The sequence below is a fragment of the Bactrocera dorsalis genome, chromosome 4, assembly GCF_023373825.1.
Source record: "Bactrocera dorsalis isolate Fly_Bdor chromosome 4, ASM2337382v1, whole genome shotgun sequence".
NCBI classification, from domain to species: Eukaryota; Metazoa; Arthropoda; class Insecta; order Diptera; family Tephritidae; genus Bactrocera; species Bactrocera dorsalis.
Window position 1 is genome coordinate 26,173,909 of NC_064306.1, and position 19,138 is coordinate 26,193,046.

A 19,138-nucleotide genomic window follows, 5' to 3' on the forward strand; every position below is an offset into this window, starting at 1 on the left:
GTTTTTGACAGTGTGAAAATTCTGCTGACATGGAAGTTATTTTTGTTGTGTGTCGTCCGAAATTTTGTCTTTTAAAGTTGGCAAATTTATCGAAATTAGCAACAATTTTTGTTAATTAATCAAGAAAAAACCTTGGAGAAGCTTTGGTGCATAAAACTATGTAAATATTTGGATGATTAGTGTGCTTTTAGTACATATAAAGATTACTTGTTAGCAAACACGTACACGTCATACACTTGCTGCTCTGGCAAAAGTAGCCCCAAATATTGAGTGCTCCAACTTCAATATAATTGTTTGTTTGGTTGTTTGCTTGTTTGTGTGTGCTACAGAAATAAAAGTGTTATCATGATTTCATCTCTGTTTTTAGCAATAAAATGCCTATTATTTATATATAATGTTAAAAATTTTCTTGTTTCACTTTTCTAAACACAGCTCAAATGTACAAAAATCGATTGAAGTGTGCTTTAACTACAAATACAACAAAAATAACGTAACAGACGTACATGTATAAACTAAGAAGACAAGTATATCAAGATAGTAGAAGTTAATACTAGCAGAAATTGTGTAACTAAGGACTGCAACGAACAACATCGAGTTAAAAAGCGACTAATATTCTCCACTGTAACGAAAATAAAAAATGTCCAGCAGTGATCCCAATGAGCATGCCGCGAACATCAGCAACTTACAGGAGAGTTTTTCTAAGCAACAGGTGAATACTACTTATAATAAATTTATTTATTTTTTGTCATTCTAATCGCCAATATACCCATTACAGAAAAAGATATCGGCACTAAAGGAGCTTGTGCGAAAATCCGAGGCAGCGCATGGCAAATCAACTTCATCTACTCAAGCAAAGGTCAAAAATATAGCACAATGTCTGACAAACTTGAAAAACAAAGCACGTTCTCGACAAAGTTTGCCCGCCTCCAATACCTCTACAGTGCAGGAAAATGTCACCACTTTTGCGCCGAACGAAACTATTGAACCGGTGTTGGAACAATACCATCACCCAACACAACAAGGGCCACCGCAATTAACGCATTCGTTTTCATACGTAGAGCAAAATGTTGGAGTGCCCTCACAGTACGCGCAAACGTCCACACCAAATTTTACACCACTGAAATCACAGCATCGCAGTGACTCAAGCAAATCACTTACCAACAGCACGATGCAGGGCAGTGAAAAGGTGCAGCTTTTGCGTCAGCAAATGGAACAAAACAAACTGTTGATGGCTCAGCGAGCTTCCAGTAAGCAACATTTGGAGCAGCTTGTTTCACAATTGAAAGAGAAATTCGACACGACGCAACAATGTTTGGAGGATACTAATGAATTGGGCAAATCAATGAGTGATCTCAGTGCATTGATGGTGCGCTCACCCACGTCACGTGAGCGACACAAATCGGCCACGGATTTGTCGTCACAACCTTTCTCTTTGGAGAGAGAACGCATAAAGTTCCTTGAAAATCGCTGCCGCCTATTGGAAAAGCAACTTGAAAAGGAGCGTCAAGTGCACGGCACTCAAGAGGCAACGACTGCCAACGAATCGAAAAAGCTCAAAGAACTAGAAAATAAAGTGGTTGAATTGGAGAAGTCACTGCAGGAACGACAGAGTGAGATTGAAAACAAAATTGGTGAGACCCAGCAGTTGGCGGAAGAATTGGAACGTACACGTTCGGATGTTAGCGCCAAAGACGAGGAACTCTGTCTCATGCGGCTTAAGCAAGGCGACACCAGCAACGATTTTACCGAACTAGCCGATTTGGAGAATAACGATATTGAACGTCTCCGTAGCGAATTAGCCGATAAGCATGTACGCATTAATGAATTAGAGGAGATAAGTGATATGTTGGAGGCCAACAGGTGCGAACTAACATTGAAAAATAATAAATACGAAGAGCAAATAGAGCAACTAAAATTGGAATTGAATGCGGCAAATGAGAAAGTGCAGATCGTGGAAGAAGAGCTGAAGCGCAGTGAAGAGAAGTGCGCGTCTTTGGCAGAGGTGCTGGAGAAGTTACAGAACACCACAGAAGCTGTTGTGGTAGAAACTGGTAAAACCGTTAACATAACCAGCGTGCAGGTAAAATAACTTGAAGTTAGATTTGTTTTCAAAGTAAATTATTTAATATAATACCAGGTTTCGGAGGAAATGGCCAAACAGATACAAGAACTGCGTGATGAATGTGACAAACTGTTGGAGGAAAATAGCCAGCTTAAGAAAACTATTAGCGAACAAGAAAAGCTGGAAGTGTCCGACACCAGTATTGCGGAGAAGATTGAGGCACTCGAATCAACCATTGAAAGTCAACGCGAAGACCTTAAGGAACGTCAAGCCAAAATGAGCCGCATGGAAGAGGAAGTGATGGAGAAAACGATCGAACTGAATGTTTTGAACGCCAATTTCAAGGTGCTCGAAGAAAAACTAGAAGCTGCCAGTAAGAGCAAATCACTTTTCTCTTCCATCGGTGGCGAGGCTGCGGACAACCCAGCTTTAGAAGCAGAAATACAACAATTGAAGCAAAAGTTAGACGAATCTAATAAAGCAATGATAAAACTCAAGCTGAAATGCAAACAAACAGAAAAGCAGGTGGAAAAATTGAAGAAAAGCTCCGATCTGCATGGTGAAAATGTGCGTTTGACGGCTTTGAGTGAGGAGTTGCAACAGAAGATCATCGAGTTGGAAGATGAAAAAGGACAGTGGCAATTAACGCAAGTGGATACTGCCGCCAAGACCTCCGATGCGGATAACGCAGAAGAGCAAGAAACACGCATAGCTGAATTTGAAGAGAAGCTTAAGACACAAGCGGAAACAGTAAGGTTGCTTGAAGAGCAAAAATACGAGCAAGCGCAAAAGTTGGAAGTGGCCGAGGAAAAATTGCGCGAATTGCGAGAGCAACTCGACAGCAGAGATGGTGAGGAGACAAGGCGTGTCAAGTCAGAAATGTCCGAAATACAATTAGAGGAAAAATTAGAAGAGCAAACACAGCAATTGCAGCAGCTCGAAGAACGTCTAACAAAAACACACGTCGAACTGGAAGAACATAAACAAAAAGTGGCTGAACTGCAGGAGCAAAAGCAGGCTGCTGACAAGAAACTGGAGAACTACATGGTTGAAAATATGGAGCTGTTGGATAAAATAGAAAAACTCAGCAAGTCATCCTCCTCGGCCGAGTCAATTGAAATTGTTGAGCGGTTAACGCAGCAGGAGCGCGCCGAAATCGACGAATACAACAAGCAACAGCTTGACGGTACTACCGTCAACTCGGTCAATGAGTTAACCCAAACTGAGCTGGCGCCCGAACTGAGCGATAGTCTCGTCAAATTACGTGAAGAAAGCTCTGAACTGATGAATAAAATCGAATTATTCACGACAGAGCGACGCGAAGTGCTCGAACGCATGGAACACCTGACAGCCGAAAATCACGAACTTATCGAAAAAGTTGAAGAACTGACACGTGAGAAGGAAGATATGGAGACTAACGTGTTGCTGGCGAATGACGCGAAAATCAAGCTTGAAGAGCGTATCAAGGAGCTGAGTAAGGAAAAGGATCAGCTGGCCGTGCAGGTGGCCGAATTCAAGGTGCAAGGCAATCAACTCTCGCAAGAGCTCTCCTCGCTGCAAAAATCCTCAGAGGTAGTGGCCGCACTCGACAGCAAAGATGATGCTGCGCTCATTGCAAAGTGCGAGAAGTGTCTGACGAATCTTAGTCACGAATTGGAGATCTACCGCAAGGCCAACGACAAAAATGCTAAATTTAACGCTTCCAAAAAATTAGCGAAAGAGGCCAAGAACGCGCACACACAACTCAGCGAACTCTTGCAGAAGGTGAAAGAGGCCAGTACAGCAGTGGAAACGGTAACGGTTGTAGAGACAGTGGTCGCAGTGACGGCGCCCAACGGCAAAGCATTGGCCGAATACGAACAGCTGACGACACAGAACCGGCTGCTGAAGGAGCGAATCAAAGAACTGCAACAGGAGCTGCAAGAGGCGCGGGAAGCTGATGACACAGACACTTCTGCTGCGCCAGCAACGCAGACCGCTGCAGTGCCGGCGTTAACTGAGGACCAGGCAACCAAAGAGCAACGCGAAAAGCAGTTGGAGGAGCTCAAGCAGTACGAAGAACAGTGTGTGGAGTTACAATCGACGGTGGAGAATCTACGCTTGCAGTTGGTGGAGGCGCGCACCGCGGGTGAAGAGCGCAGCGGCGAAATAACACAGCTCAATGAGGAATTGGACGCGCTGAGGAAGAGCTCGAGCGAACTGGAAAGCTTATTGAGTGATAAGAACCTGACGCATGAGCAGGAGCTGAAGGAGCTGACGCGTTTGAGGAGGGAGTTGGAAGGTAAATAACGAACATTTAATATAAACCCTTTGATATTCATCATATTACTATTTTGTTTTCTTCTAGGAAAATGCGATACCTACGAAGGCGAAATGAACATATTGCAAACCTTGGTCACGGAGCAAAAGCAACAGCTGATAGAGGCCTACAAAGAGCACGAGCACGAAAACAATATGAAACTGCTCGATTTGCAAGATCGCGACGAGCAAATCCTGCAGCTGCGCGACGAAATCAAGGAGCTTAAACATGCGCTCACCGCCGCCGGCGATCAGTTGGCCGAAGATCTGCGCAGAGAATGCGAAAAGCTGCGCGAAGCGTTGAAGATAAACAAAAACCTTGTGACCGAGCAGGTGAATGAGCTCTCGAATAAGCAGGAAACCATTGAAATGCTCAATCAACAAATAATCGACTTGTACAAAACCATGGAGGAGAACGCCAACAACATCATTGACAAGGAAGATGAAATCGCCAGCTTACAGGAGACCTTAGATAGTAACAGCAAAGAGCTTGAACGCTTGCGCAAGGATAATGTGGAGCAGAAGACGGTCGTCGATAAACTGTTGATCGAGCTGCACAGTCACCGCGCCACAGTCGAGCAAGTGCCGCAGCTCGAAAGTGAGCTGCAGCGTTTGGAGGAGGAAACCAAAAAATTAGATACCAGCAATAAAGAGCTGGAGAAACGCAACAAAGAACAGCTCGAGAAACTTAAGAAGTACGCAGCTAACCTGAAGAAACGCGCCGCGCAATGCCAAGAGCTCGAGGCCAAAGTGAGCCAGTTGGAGAAAGGCAGTTTGGAGGCAATGCAGACCAAACAGCAGGACACCGGCAATGAAGAACTCACTGACCAAATCAAGCAGCTGGAAAATCAAATCGAAGAATTAAAAACACAAATTGCTGCCAAGACAGCTGATGCAAACGCGGCAACAGAGCACAGTGAGCGGTTGAAAACACAATTGGAAGAACTGGAGCGTAGCTTGGCGGAGAAGAATAGTGAAATTGTGCAGCTGCAAGTTGCGTTAGTCGATGCGCAGGAGCAGACCGCCGGTTGGGGTGACTCCGCGCTCGATCTGGCGCACACGGACAGTGCAGAGAACGAGGAGCTGAAGAAAAAGTTGGAAGAGAAGACACACAAGCTGCAAGAGGCGGAAGCGGAAATTTACAGCATGCAAGAGGAGCTGATACAAGTGCGCGAAAGTGAGCGTGAAAAGTTTTACGCCATCAAAGATATACAAGAAGCGCTCCAGCATAAGAGCGAGCTGGTGGCAGAGCTGCAGAAGCAAATGCAGAGCCATAAGCAGGCAGATGACATCACACAAACGCTGGAGGATAAGGTACAAACCTTCGAAGAACGTCTACAAACGCTGACTGAAGAGCTGAAAGCAAAATCCATTAAGTTCGAAAAGTCTAAAGCCGTCATTAAGGAGCGGAACAATCAGATACAACGTCTGCAGGCGCAACTGAAAGATCTGCAGGACAAGTTGAGCGCGCGTCCCGAAGAAGAATATATCGGACCGCCGCTAAATGTGAGCGTGAGCGAAGCGACTGCAGCGCCAACGCAAGCACAAGTGCCCAAAGAGGCCTACGATGAATTGCAAGTGGCTTATGAGAAGTTAAGCGAGCGTTTCGCGGCAGAGCAAAGCAGTTTCCAGGCAACCATTGCGCGGCTAGAGACACTACATGATGGCATACAAGCTAAATTGCAGGAGAATATGTCCTACATAGAAACACTCGAGCAAGATAATACCGCTTATAAAGAGAAAATCTGTCGGCTTGAGGAGGGCATCGCCACCTTCGAAGAGCGTCGTGCCTCGATGGAACGTCGGACGAATCTTTTGTGCGCGCAATTGCAGACACGCGAAACGGAGCACGAGCAGGCGGAGGATGAGCTGCTATATCGCCTGAATATGCTGTCCGAACACGACGATGTCATCGCACAACGGCTGCTGCAGGCGCAGGAAGAAAAGGACGATCTGCAGGAGCGTATCGAACGCATGCAGGCCGAATGCAGTCAGCTGAGCAACAACTACGCCAAAATGGAGAAGGAATATCAAGCGTATCGCACACAGAATGAAACACATACGGCGGAGACACAGCAGCTGCGCGAACAGCTAACCGCGGCGCGTGCGGAACTGGAACAGTTGCGTAACGCTTACGATGCCAAACTGGCAGTGAAGACCACCGAACTGGACGAGTTGGAAAGCGAACTGAGCGAGCAACTATCCAAAATGAACAGCGAGAAACGCCTTGCAGCTGAAGAGCTTGAGCGCGCACAAGATGCCTTGCGGGAGCTCAACAACAACTATCTCAAAATGGAAACGGAATATCGCACATATCGTGAGCAAAGCGAAGCGAACAGCGTAGCCGATACACAACAAGTGCGCGAGCAACTTACCGCGGCGCAAGCCGAATTGGAGCAATTGCGCGGCGAATACGATGCCAAATTGGCCGTCAAAACAACACAACTCGATGAACTTGAGAGTGAGCTGAGCGAGCAATTAGCGCAAATGAATAACGACAAGCGCGCCACCGCAGAAGCGCTGGAGCGTGCGCAGGATGAGTGTAATGCACAAAAAGATGAAATCGTTCGCTTGAAGGAGTCATTGAACGCCTTGGAACAGACTAAGCAGGAATTGGAGCGCGAGGCAACATGGCTGCGCTTGCAAAACGAGGGTAGCCAACAGGATCAGTACGAGTTGCAAGAGCTGCGCATGCAGGCGATGCAGGACAAAACGGAAATCGATAATTTGCGCCATCAAATCGAAACGCTAGCGGGCAATCACGAAGTGGAATTGCAGGCGTTGCGCACTCAAATCTCCGAATTGGATACGCTTCGCATGCAGGTGAGTGTTGACCGGAGCGTGAAGTGAAGTAAAAATGAAGGTTATGTTCTCCTTTCGCCTCTATACTTTTGCCAACATTATTCCGAGTTAGGCCAACTTCCAAGGTCCATTAACCATGAAAAATCATTACACACATTTTACACAGTTTCTCCAGGTCGAATCCCTACTGATCCTTGCATGAATGCGACAGTTTTCCTCAGCAGTGAATCCCTTTTGACATTAACAACTATTTTGCTTGACAGCCATATTTCAAAGGCTCGGTCCAATCCTTAGGTCTTTTCCTAAATGGCCTCGACGACTTTTAGTCTGCTGCAGCTGTTATTGTTGTTGTCGTTTTGGTTTAGCGGTTGTCTGGTCCAGCTTGGGTGGTGAGGTTCATTTTGGTTGATATCGAAGTCGTCTAAGGGTAAGCCCTGGAAACATGCTGTTTAGATGAGTGGGGTTCGCTGGGTATGTAAAGAAGTGGTTAGAGTCATGCGGGTGCTCGTTGCATGCTAGCTATATATTTAATATGTCGGAATTGATTCTGAATATGTAGGAGTTTAACCTGCTTCAGTATGCATAACTAAGTTGCCCAAGGATCACTCTCGATTTTCGCGCGACTCGAGCTCGCCGACTGCAATTGGTATACCATTCACTGAGAGTATCAAGTATCAAGAGGTCCTTGATACTTCTAGGAGGCGGTTCCGCTTCAGGTGACTCCTGGGATGGTTTCTACAAAACTGCTTGGAGAGGGCTCATTATGCCCCTTAACTGGGAGCATACGGGCCACACTGCATATGCACGGTGGGAGACATCAAGAGGCAGTGTTCTGACATGTCTGAAGCGTCTTCGTCTGCGTTTCACTGCATCCAGGCGAACATATTGGTGCGGCGTAGTTAAGGACCCTCCGGCCGATTGTCTTGTACGTTGCCAACAAAGTTTATTTCTCTTTCTCCCAAGTACTTTGACAATAATTGCGGTCGTGTGAGGAGTGAAGGAGCACAGGCTGCCGAGTGTTACACCTAAAATCTTGGGGTTATTGGCGGTCGGAGGTTTGACGCCATCGAAGCAATATTAAGGTCAAGTCTATTCACCTTCGTTCTCGCAATAATCGGTTGTTGCAAATGCTGTGTGGCACGTAGTCTCATTTCTTGGATCCTGATGTTGTCAAGATCAACTTCTTCCAGTTGCGGCCTTAAAAAGTTGGTTATCATCGATCTATACCGCTCTCCATTAACAGTAACGCTGTCACCAGCTTTATTTTGAAAGAAGTACGTACCGAAGATTCCACCAGACCAAAAACCACACCAAACTGTCAATTTAGCTGGATGTCAGTTTTGTTTAGTTACACCACCACTCAGATGGAAGTGAGCCTCATCGGAAAAGACGATTGTCTTAAAAAAATCGTTATCGTTTTCAAGTTGTTCCAAGCAAAATTAGCAAATTCACTAAGTTTATGGTGGTCCAATAGTTTCAGTTCTTAAAAGAGATAAATTGACAAATTGCGGTCTTCAGCAGAGCATGTCTGAACGGCAGCAGTATTGACTGACTTTTCCGGCATGTAAGATTTTTTTTTTTGCTAATCATTAATCTACTTTATGGCCCAATTCCATCAACAGAGCTTATTTTCTAAACCTACAACCTAAATCATCGACAAACTTATGATTTTGTAGCAATAAGAGCCAGAGTAAAGCTTCTGGTGTAGAAATTCGTGGAAAGACGTAATAGTATATCTAATTTTTATCAGATCCACCTAATTTGGATCTGGGATAAAGATACATATCCTGAAATGAGGTAGGGCGCGACCTAGACCGTTTAGCTATGGACTATAGGATCAGAACTCACTCTTAGTCGGCTTAAATAAAGAAAACTAGTCGGCCTTTGACAAGCAAACATTTTACTGGGGCGGCATACCTTGCAAAGGATAAATAAATGAAGAAATCCCTTTAGGGACAAACTTAGACTTACGTCTTTGTTCTACTCTAGAGGTATGTAAGACAAGTAGGACCTTTTGATGAGCATGACAACCGAAACATACTCCTTTCAAGCGTGAAAGTTCCTAAAGAGTTTAACACTCTGGAATGATGCAACTTTTCCTTATTAATTCATTTCAGGTTGGGCAAAACCAAACAGACGACCAGGTATTCATCGAAACGGAGAACAAACGTTTAACCGATTTACTTGCCGAAAAAGAAGCTATCATCGAGAACTATCAGCGTCAAAACTTACAGCTACAAATGGCAGCAGCTGCCGCCGCCCAACCACCAGCTGCCACACAGCACGATCCACTAGGACTTGCTTTCGGCGTGCCACCACTAGGACAATCATCCGCAAGTCACGCGGCGCCACAAGCCGATGAAAATGCGCGCTTGCAACGTGAATTGTTGGAAAAGAGTGAACAGCTTGCACGCCTTCAACATGAGCTAAATGCGCTACAGTCTGAGTTCCATAGTGCGCGCGATGGCAATCATGAGCTACAACGTCAGCTGGCAGCGAAACAACAAGAAATTGAAAGTCTACGAAACAACAGCTACAACAATACACCAACCGCAGCTGCGGTGTTTGGGCAACAACCCCAACAGGATGTCATACCGGCGCCACTTTTCTTCAGTACCGAACAGGCGACACCATCACCCTTCGACGAAATCGTGCAAGTGCGCACCATTGACAATCTAGGCAGCGGTGCACGCAGTCACAACGTGAACAACCCAGTAAACACTGCAATAGAGCAGCCCACAATTGAAGATCTCCAGCGCAACGTGTCCGATTTGGAGAAGCATGCACAAGAACTCGAAAACAAGTTGGCCACGCGTAATCAGCGCGAGTTGGAAATAGAAGAGCGCTTACGCGAGTCACAACAGTCGCTTAGCGAATGCGAACGCCAGCTGCGAGAACGCGCCGAAGAACTGAATGCAGCACGTGCTGAGCTACAGCAAGTCTTTGCGGCAAATGAAGCATTTAAAGCAGCGAACTCAGTAGCGCATCAAGAACTTGAACAGTTAAGAAGCACGTTAGCAGCCTCGCAAAGCGAATTGGCTCAGCGCGAACAGCAGCTGAAGCAGTTGGAAATGCGTTTGCAAGAGACGCGAGTGCACAGCGATAGTCAGGCGGCGACCGACTTGATGGGTCTTGGGCAGTTGCAAGGCAACTTAGAACAATTACAGACAATGCTGCAACAGCGCGACGACGAATTGAATCAGCTACGACGTGCGCTTGAAGACGAGAAAACACTGAAGGAGCGTACCTCGGCGCTTGAGAGTCAGATCATACCAGACACCCTAGCGAATTTGGGAATAGCAGACGCGCCGAATGCTGTGCCCACATTGGATATGTTCTTTGGCGGTGCTAACAGTGGTGCTAATGACTTTGAGAAACTCGTCATACCGCCGGTGTCAAACGTGCCCGTGGTGGAAGAAATGATTGTGCCCGAAAAGGCATACGTTTGTCACCCACAAGGCGGACCAACCGGGCAAAGCCAACAGGATGCGGTTGCATTTGATTTGGGTGATGACTTTGGTGACGTGTGGGGCGCACAGGAAGCTGCTGCCGAAGAAGAGCACTTCTCCAAGACAGCGGCAGGTAGGTTGGGTGCACCGGTGTCTCTGGTGCCGCGTGAGCAACAGTTGGAAATTCAATTGGCCGAACAGGCAGAACGCATTGCCGAGCTGCAGCTAACCGTAGAGCGTTGCGAACAGCAAAGGCAAGAGCTACAAGTAAAATCGGGCAAACTTATGAAGAAACTCAAGGAGTATAAGACAAAGATCGACGAATTGCAGAGCAGCGCAGGAAAGCCCGCCAAATCCGCAGATGCATCTGCGTCGTTCTTTGATCTAGACGCCGCTATACAAGATGAGCTTAAGGCACAAATTAAACAACTGGAAAACACTTTGCAGGAGGAGCGTAAGCAACACGAATTGCATGGAGCTGAGAAGGAGAAGTTGCTGAAACGCATCGATGTGCTAACCGCAGGCAGCGAGCGCATGACCGAAATGAAAGAGCGCCAAGATATGGAAGTGCAAATGTACCAAGCAAGAATAAAAGAATTGCAAACGAAGGTGAATCAGTTAGAAGATTGGGGACCGCATGCTGAGGCTGGTAAAGAAGCAACTTCAGAGGGACAACAGCTGCAGCAGCAGCATGAAGCGCAATCTACAGCAACTGTTGGTGAGTATTTTAGTTGTTTTCAAAACAGAGATTTCCGAGTAGTAACCACAAAAGTCGGTCAAACCATACATTGTCTATACGACGATCTGGACAGAAGCACGGTAAAGAAAATCAAAAGACAAAGTCATGTGCCAAACGGTAGATCGAAAAAACACGAAATCCCTATTGGTACTCGACAGAAGAGACTGTAAGAACATGACCGGAATACTAACTTGTCTCTGGAAGAGGTATCAATAGTGAGACCACGGAGTCTGTTAAATTCGCACCAGGCATCCTAAAGGATGACTACTCTTCATGGACCTAGTAACTGAACTCCATCTGAAATCGCAAAGGACCAAAACTGGTCTATGCGTGCCTAATTAGCCTACCATATTAACCTAACCTCAACTAACCTCTACGCCGGTCGCCGTCTATAGAAAAGAGATCCAAATTTCTTTTTCCTGAGATGTTGATGGACATTATATCGAGGTATTTATCGTAGCTCAAAGCTCTAAAACGCGCGAACTCTTAGCGTAGTGGCACACCGCATTCTAAAAGACTTTCATATAATACGAGAACCAGATGGTAGGTACTAGAAATTGGTTTCTGCAGCTCCGATATCTGCAGGTGGATGAACGCTTTCGAGGGAAAGCTGAAATGGAGAAATACTAATTTTTTCTAAAGTTGGGGAAAATAGTAGGTTAAATTTATTTGTACCTTTCTGCCAAACCAGTAGTTATTAATTAGGAAATCCTAGGTCTAGTGTTAATATCGGTCTGCCCAGATTATTTAGTTCCATGATAATGATCCATAACTGTTTCACACAGTAAGAGGCTGTTTGAAAGTTTTCACCATACCAGACAAAGTTAGTAAGCCTTGGTCAAATAAAACCGAGATTAATACTGGTATCTAGCCGAGGGTTACTCTTCCATGCTAGATGACGTGCTAGGGTAAATTATTATAAATTAACGTAAAATCTACGCTCCCTTCAACACTGAAGACGTGGACTACCTGAGTAGTCGATAATCATTCGTTTTGTTTCGAGGTAAAAACTCTAACTTGAAAAGAATTAAAAGCGGGTTCCGTAGAGTAATGTCACCTGTGCTTGCTGGGAGTATCAAGAGGGCATTCCTCAACTACGTCGACGGCATCAAACAATGCGCCGACCATACTTTGGACGGAACTAACTTCTGACAAGCACTCACTGCAATTCACAATGGAGCCATTAACCCCTTCACCGCCTTCCTCTCAGTGAATGGCATACTTGGAGTCAAACCACCGCCCATTGCAGGGGAAGAGCTCGAGTTGCCACGAGAAACGAACGTGACCCTTTCGAAGCTTCGCTCTGGATACTGTACCTAGCAGGTTAAACTCATACTTATCCAGAATATACCCTGGCATACAAGTATATGTCCAGCGTGCAATGAGGCTCTGCATAACACTAGCCACCTCTTTGCATGCCCTGCTAACCCTACTCATCTGACACTCTGCTCCCTCGTCGAAACAACACGTTTCCTGGGCCTACCGTTGGATGACAATTTATCTAAACTTGCAATCCTAACGGGGATTAGGTACCCGTTACAACAACCGCAACGGCAATATTCTGAAAATTCTCCTTTAAATCGTGAATAATTATAATACTATTCCACTCTCTCTTTTCCCACTACAGCCAGCACCCATGAGCATTACGCACCGCCCGCACCACCATCTACATGGGAAACAGAGAAGCAACAACTCAATCAACGCATTGCTGAGCTGACAGCCGAGATAGCGGACATCAATGTCGACCGACAAGAACTCCAAGCGGTGCTGGACGATGAAAAAGCAAATGTGCAACGCGCAGAGGACGCACAGAAACTATTACAACAACAACTAAGCGCACGTGACCTCGACTTTACAGCGAATGAGAGCGCAGAGAAGACGAAATACAATGAGCTGAAAGCGGAGCTCCATCAGCTACAAGAGAAGTACAATACGCTGCATGCGACGTGCGAAGAGCAAACTGGTGAATTGAATCGCTTGAAGGCATGCGAAGATCAGTTAAATGCGGCCTTACAGCAAGCTGAACAGAATTTGGCCGCAACTTCAGCGACCAGTGCGCAGGAGGAAACATTGAAAGCGGCGCTTTCGAAGGCCGAAGGCAACTTGGAGCAAGCGAATGCAGAGCTGGCGCGACTCGAGAGCGATTTGACAGAGGTACAGTCACAACTACTGGAGCTACAAACAAAGAATGCCGAGTTGTTGCAAGCGAATGAGGAACTGCGGCAGGCGAACACGTTGGCAGTGGCCACACAGCAAGCCGAAACATCGCAGTTAAGCACAGAGAATCAACAACTACGCGCGCAAAATGAAGCTTTGGAGCAGCGCGTACAAGTGTTGCAACAGGACTTCAGTAAACAAGCAAGCGCTGCAGTTTCGGTTGGCAGCTTGAGCGCCGCTGTCGATGTGGACGAGCTTAATGCGCAATTGCAAGAGAAGGAGTCGGAAATAATGCATTTGAAGCAGCGCATTGAGGATTTGATGCGCGAGGACCAAACGGAAAAGCTGGTGCTGGAAATACTAACCAAGAATCAAGAGATACATTTGCTGAAGATGCAAGTGAAAAACTTGGAAGACGACAAGCAAGAGCTGGAGCACAATCTCGCTGTGCAAATCACCAGCGAAATGCAGGCGAAGAAGAGCGACTTGGATGACGAAAGCGCGCAGCTGCGTGAGCGCACCACCCAACTGGAACAACAATTGCAAGCGCTGCAAAGCGAAAAGCACGACATGGAAGAAGAGCTGAAAGTGCTCAACAATCACGTCATGAGCAGCCTCGAAAACGAAGACAAGCTAAAAGCAGCCGCGCTGCAGCTCGACACGCAAAACATTGAAATCGCCGAGCTGCGACGCACAATCGAGGCGCTCAGAGCGAACGGTAGTGCTGCCGCCGGAGCGCCAGCTGCCACCACGCCGGCCGATTACGCCGCGTTGAATGCGCAATGGGAGGCGATTGTCGAGCAAAAATGCGGCGAAATCGCCAAGATGTGGCGCGAACATTTGGAACAGCGTGAAGCTGAGTTCAAAATGACCGAGGCGCGCCTGCGTGACGAAATCGCTGCCGCTGCACAGCGCCAAGCACAGTCGCACGAGCAAGGCGCACAGCCGGGCAACTCCGCTGAAACAACCGCAACGTCAACACCCGCCTCCGTATCGACCAGCCAATCGGGCACATCATCGGGCACCGCCTCCAAAGACGGCACGCCACTACGTCACCGTATCATCAACGAAGAGCATGAATCGGATGCTGACGCGATAATCGAGAAGATGCAAGCGGCGCTCGAGAGTCAAGAGATGGAAATCGTCACGCTGAAGGAGCAGCTGGCCATACGTTCGGCGGAGTATGCGCGCTTGGCGGCACAATATGATCCCTTCAAACTGCAAAACACCTCCTCACATAGCGGCATCAGTGGCGGCATGTCGTCCGAATCGCGACGCCCCGCCAATACGCCCACCGGCAACGACGCGACACTTGTGCCGAAATCGGAATTAGACTTCGCGCTCTATATGCTGCATCAGCGCGACATGCGCTGCGAGGAGATGACGGTGGAGCTGGTATCGCTGCTGGAGGAGCGTGACACACTGCAACTGAAACTGTCGAATACGCTGCGCCAAGTGGAGGCCATCAAAGCGGCAACGAATTACATCGAGCGTGAGTTTTATTTTTGTGTTTTTGTTTTCCGCTAACATTCCGTTAACCATATTTTTCGTTTAGCTCCCAACGCGCCCGCCGATAACGCCGCACTTGCGTCACCAACTGCAGCCGCGTCCAGTCAACCGCGCTCAGCTGCTGCCGCCGGTGACTCGGCCACTGAATTGAGCCAAAAGTAAGCGGATTATCAAGCCACACTAAACACAAGTCACATTGTATTATTAATTATTTCTATTCGCATAATCTCATTTAGATTGTCTCAGTTGCAAACTGTCAATCATTCCAAGGACAAGGTGATTAAAGAGGAACGCGATCAGCGCATACGGCAAATGGAAAAGATACAACAGGACGTGGCCAAAATGCCGCCGGCCGCTGTCTCCGAGCTAGTGGGCACCGATGCAGGTAACTGCAAGCTAATGCCAATCGCCTACGAGTGTCAATGTAATCAATTTATTTATTAATTTTTCTTTAATCAGCTCAAAGCGGCCAATCACCGTCATCTGTGCTGCTGAATTGGCTGTGGGGCAATAAGCCTGATGCTGGCGGTTCGGCGCCACATTAAAGCAATAAATATACAATTATAACAACAACACATACCAGTCGTGACAATATACGAATTTCAGCGAAAGCGTACCAAACACTGCTTCAAAACCGTTGTAATCATCACTCAGGCTGTATTGCGTTCAGCGGGTGTTCACCGCTATGCGCCGTTATGCATACAACAAGCGTACATCTGTTGTTGTTGCCTCCAATGTTATTCCACGATAATACGATAAAACGAAGTTTTATAAATGTACCTTATTTTCGTTCGATTTAATACATGTTTAACAAAACAGCAAAAAATTCTGTAAATAATGCAGCTGAATATATGAAAAAAGCTGTAGTTTTTTTTAAATATTTTGAAAGCTTATTTAATAACTGCGCAATTCAAAAAGTCAAGTATATACCTAAAACTAACTTTCATTCTGTAGTGTAAAATGTATGCATATGTAGTTGTAAAGAAGAATTAATTAAAAACTCTATTTAGAAAATTATTGGAATTATGTTGAATAATAGTGAAGAAATACAAATTGTAACCATAAGCTTTGTGTTTACTTAACTGTTTATTTTTTATTTACATAAGCTGGTTTTAACTAACATTTGTGTTGTTGATTAAAAATGGGACATTTACGTACATACATATGTATGTATATATACTTGTACTGTCTTACTTTCGAAAATGAAAAACTATTTAGGCTTAGGAAGTCGCGGGTAGCGCATTGTTCGCTTTTTTTGTTGTATATATGTATATATAGTCGCATATTCGCTGTTGGCTGCGAAACCCCTCATCCGACCCAAGCACCCCTGAACTAAGTATTGTGAAGTTCAAAAAATGTATTTTATTTTTTCATGGAGATCCCGGTGTTTACCGAATAAGGGATCTCAATTTGGAAATGCGGCGATTGGTAAACCAACATAAGCGGACGAGATGGATAGAGCACTTGAAGTCCTGCAACCTCTCCACCGGTGTGAGTAAGCTTTGGTCTACTGTCAAGGCTTGTCTAATCCGATGAGACATGATGACGGAGTTTAAGTTCAATTCAATGGCCATGCCTCTTCGAACCCGAAGAATTGCGCAATCTTTTTTTGCTGGTAATTTACACTGCACCCTTTGGCTGCCCGAAATGCCAAAAGACTGCGCACCACTTAATTTTACCGATGAGGAAGAATGTCATCAATAAGGCAAAATTATCTAAATTCATTGATCCTGATGGAATCAGCATGCTTATGCCAAAGTATCTAGGCTCGACGGGAGTAAGCTACCTCACCAAGGTCCTCAATCTGTCGTTGACCAATCTTCGAATACCCGATGTGTGGAAAGTCGAAAGAGTGGTCCCACTATTGAAACTTGCAAAATCCGCCAAAAAAGGTGAGTCATATCTTCCGATAACTCTCCTTTCCCCCCTAATGTGAGTGGCCTTGCTACTTTCGACTTTCACTCACCACCTGACCCAGCAAACCGACTATCTCTCCGACTTTTCTCGCTTCTCCTGTGTACGGAACTTAACACTCTCCCCACCAAATCCACAGAGCGACCATATTTACAAACTGGACGTTTTTTGTTGTTTTAATTTTATAGATTTTTTTCTTAATGTTATTGAATCTTTATACTCTTGCAACATGTCGCTACAGAGTATAATAGTTTTGTTCATCTAACGGTTGTACGTATCACCTAAAACTAATCGCGATAGATATAGGATTATTTATATAGAAATGATAAGGGGACCAGAAAAGAGGAAATCTAGTTAACTGTCTGTCTGTCTCTATGAAACTTGGTGTGCAGGTTTCTTAGTACAAAAAAAGTTTGAATTAGTATATGGCGTAATTGGACCACTGCCACTTCCAATTCTATATAGAGGGTCCAAGTAGCAAGGGGTATCTGTGTGCAAAATTTTCGAAAATGTTTGCGTGGCCACGCCCTCTAACAAGTTAAATATACTGACAAATTTGCTGGGTACAAGTATTAAAACTTCTACCGGGCAGTGTGAAATTCTTTAAGCACAATTTTAAATTCCACTTCATTCGTTCAGTTTCCAGTACACAATGAAAACTGTTCAAGCCTCTAGGTACCGAATATTTAGACCCCGGTACCTATAGTTGACTTTTAGTCGAAAACGTCGGCCAACGTGTTATATAACTGTCTTTACTTTAACTTTAAGGATAGTCTGATTTTATTGCCGCGCTTGTGGTAAACTTGTGACCTTGATTTGTGACCCTTTCTCATTTTCCGGCATCCCTCCTCTCTCCATTGATATATGCACCATCGCTCTAGCTTGTTTAGTTCGCCTGCTGCGTCAAGTTGAGTAGACGGGTGTTTGTAGTGTTCGTCACGAAAATGGAAAAACAAAATCAAGAGCTAGGCATCGCGATAAAATTTTGCACCAGATTGGGCGAAAATAAAATTGTAAGAGTGTATGATGATAGTGCTCTTAGTCGTGCCCAAAGCTCAATGGTTGTCTCCGCGCGCCCCCGCCCGAAAAAAGCTCGCATGAGCAAGTCGAAGGTGAAAACGATGATTATTGCTTTTGATAGCCGTGGATTCGTCCACAAAGAATTCGTTCCACCGGGGAAAACGGTAAATCAAGTCTACTATCGCCATGTACTCGAAAGTTTGCGAAAACGAGTCAACAGGGTGCGCCCAGACATCGCTTCTAACTGGATCCTTCATCACGACAACGCGCCGTGCCACACCGCCCTCAGCGTGTACCAGTATTTGGCCTCTAAAGCGATCGCCATGTTGCAACAGCCGCCTTATTCGCCCGACATGTCATCCTGTGGTTTTTTTTTTGTTTCCTAAAACAAAATCGGTGGTCAGAGTAATGCGACTTTTTTTTTTGAGATTTTGAGTCGATTACAGACATCCAGGCGGCCGTGACGAGGGTACTCGCGGACATCCCAGTCGAAGCGTTTCAGAAATGTTACGAAGCATGGAAAACGCGCTGGAATCGCTGTATAGCTGCCCAAGGGGACTACTTTGAAGGGGATGGCAGAGTTGTAGAATAATTTTCAAGTATACGGTTTTTATGGAATCAGTATCATTACTTAATTGTCATACCTCGTATAATGGTATGTCTGTATGTCAAAAATGGGCTGAATCGGGCCCTCCATATACTTAATACACAAATTTTCGAACTTTTGGGTGACTTTGTACCGCATACAGCTGTTGACAGCTAATTAAAACGCTCTCTTTTTGGTAGGTGGCTGATGAGTACATTGATACAAATTTTTGATATACCGTTATTTATATTCCTAAAAGTCTTGCATTGTTCGTGTCACTCTATTTATTACTAAATTCACTCTGTTTTGTAGTTGTAAATGCGTTTCGATATAGAAGGTGAATTAAGTGCTAGAGCTAATTAGAAACAGTTTTTTAAATAATTAAAATTCCTTCTGGTGCTAATTTTTATTAGCAATATTATTGATTTCTGGTAAGGATGTGTTTCAAAGTTGTGGTTTAAAGTATACTAAAATTTATTATTCAAGTTTTTTAATGAGGAAAAGCTGCAGCTGTACACCCACCCTTCCCAGCTACATTTTTGACCTTCGTCGGTCTGGAAAGAGGTGCAAAGAAATTTCGAATAAAGGAAACCACTTCTGAC

General features: G+C 45.4%; 1 protein-coding gene across 3 annotated transcripts; it reads left to right on the forward strand.

The window, feature by feature from the left end:
* Positions 1-16,189, forward strand: LOC105223245 (protein lava lamp). Of its 3 annotated transcripts, none has more exons than XM_049455964.1 (10): positions 1-160; positions 433-709; positions 776-2,080; positions 2,138-4,343; positions 4,410-7,183; positions 9,280-11,329; positions 12,978-14,999; positions 15,063-15,174; positions 15,253-15,401; positions 15,476-16,189. In XM_049455964.1, the coding sequence occupies exons 2-10, from the start codon at positions 638-640 to the stop codon at positions 15,559-15,561; spliced, it is 10,776 nt and encodes a 3,591-aa protein (XP_049311921.1). In that variant the 5' UTR covers positions 1-160; positions 433-637; the 3' UTR covers positions 15,562-16,189. The 3 variants fall into 3 exon arrangements, with proteins under 3 accessions (XP_049311921.1, XP_049311923.1, XP_049311922.1); XM_049455966.1 differs by having other exon boundaries at positions 2-76; XM_049455965.1 differs by having other exon boundaries at positions 40-80.
* The last annotated feature ends 2,949 nt before the right edge of the window (positions 16,190-19,138 follow it).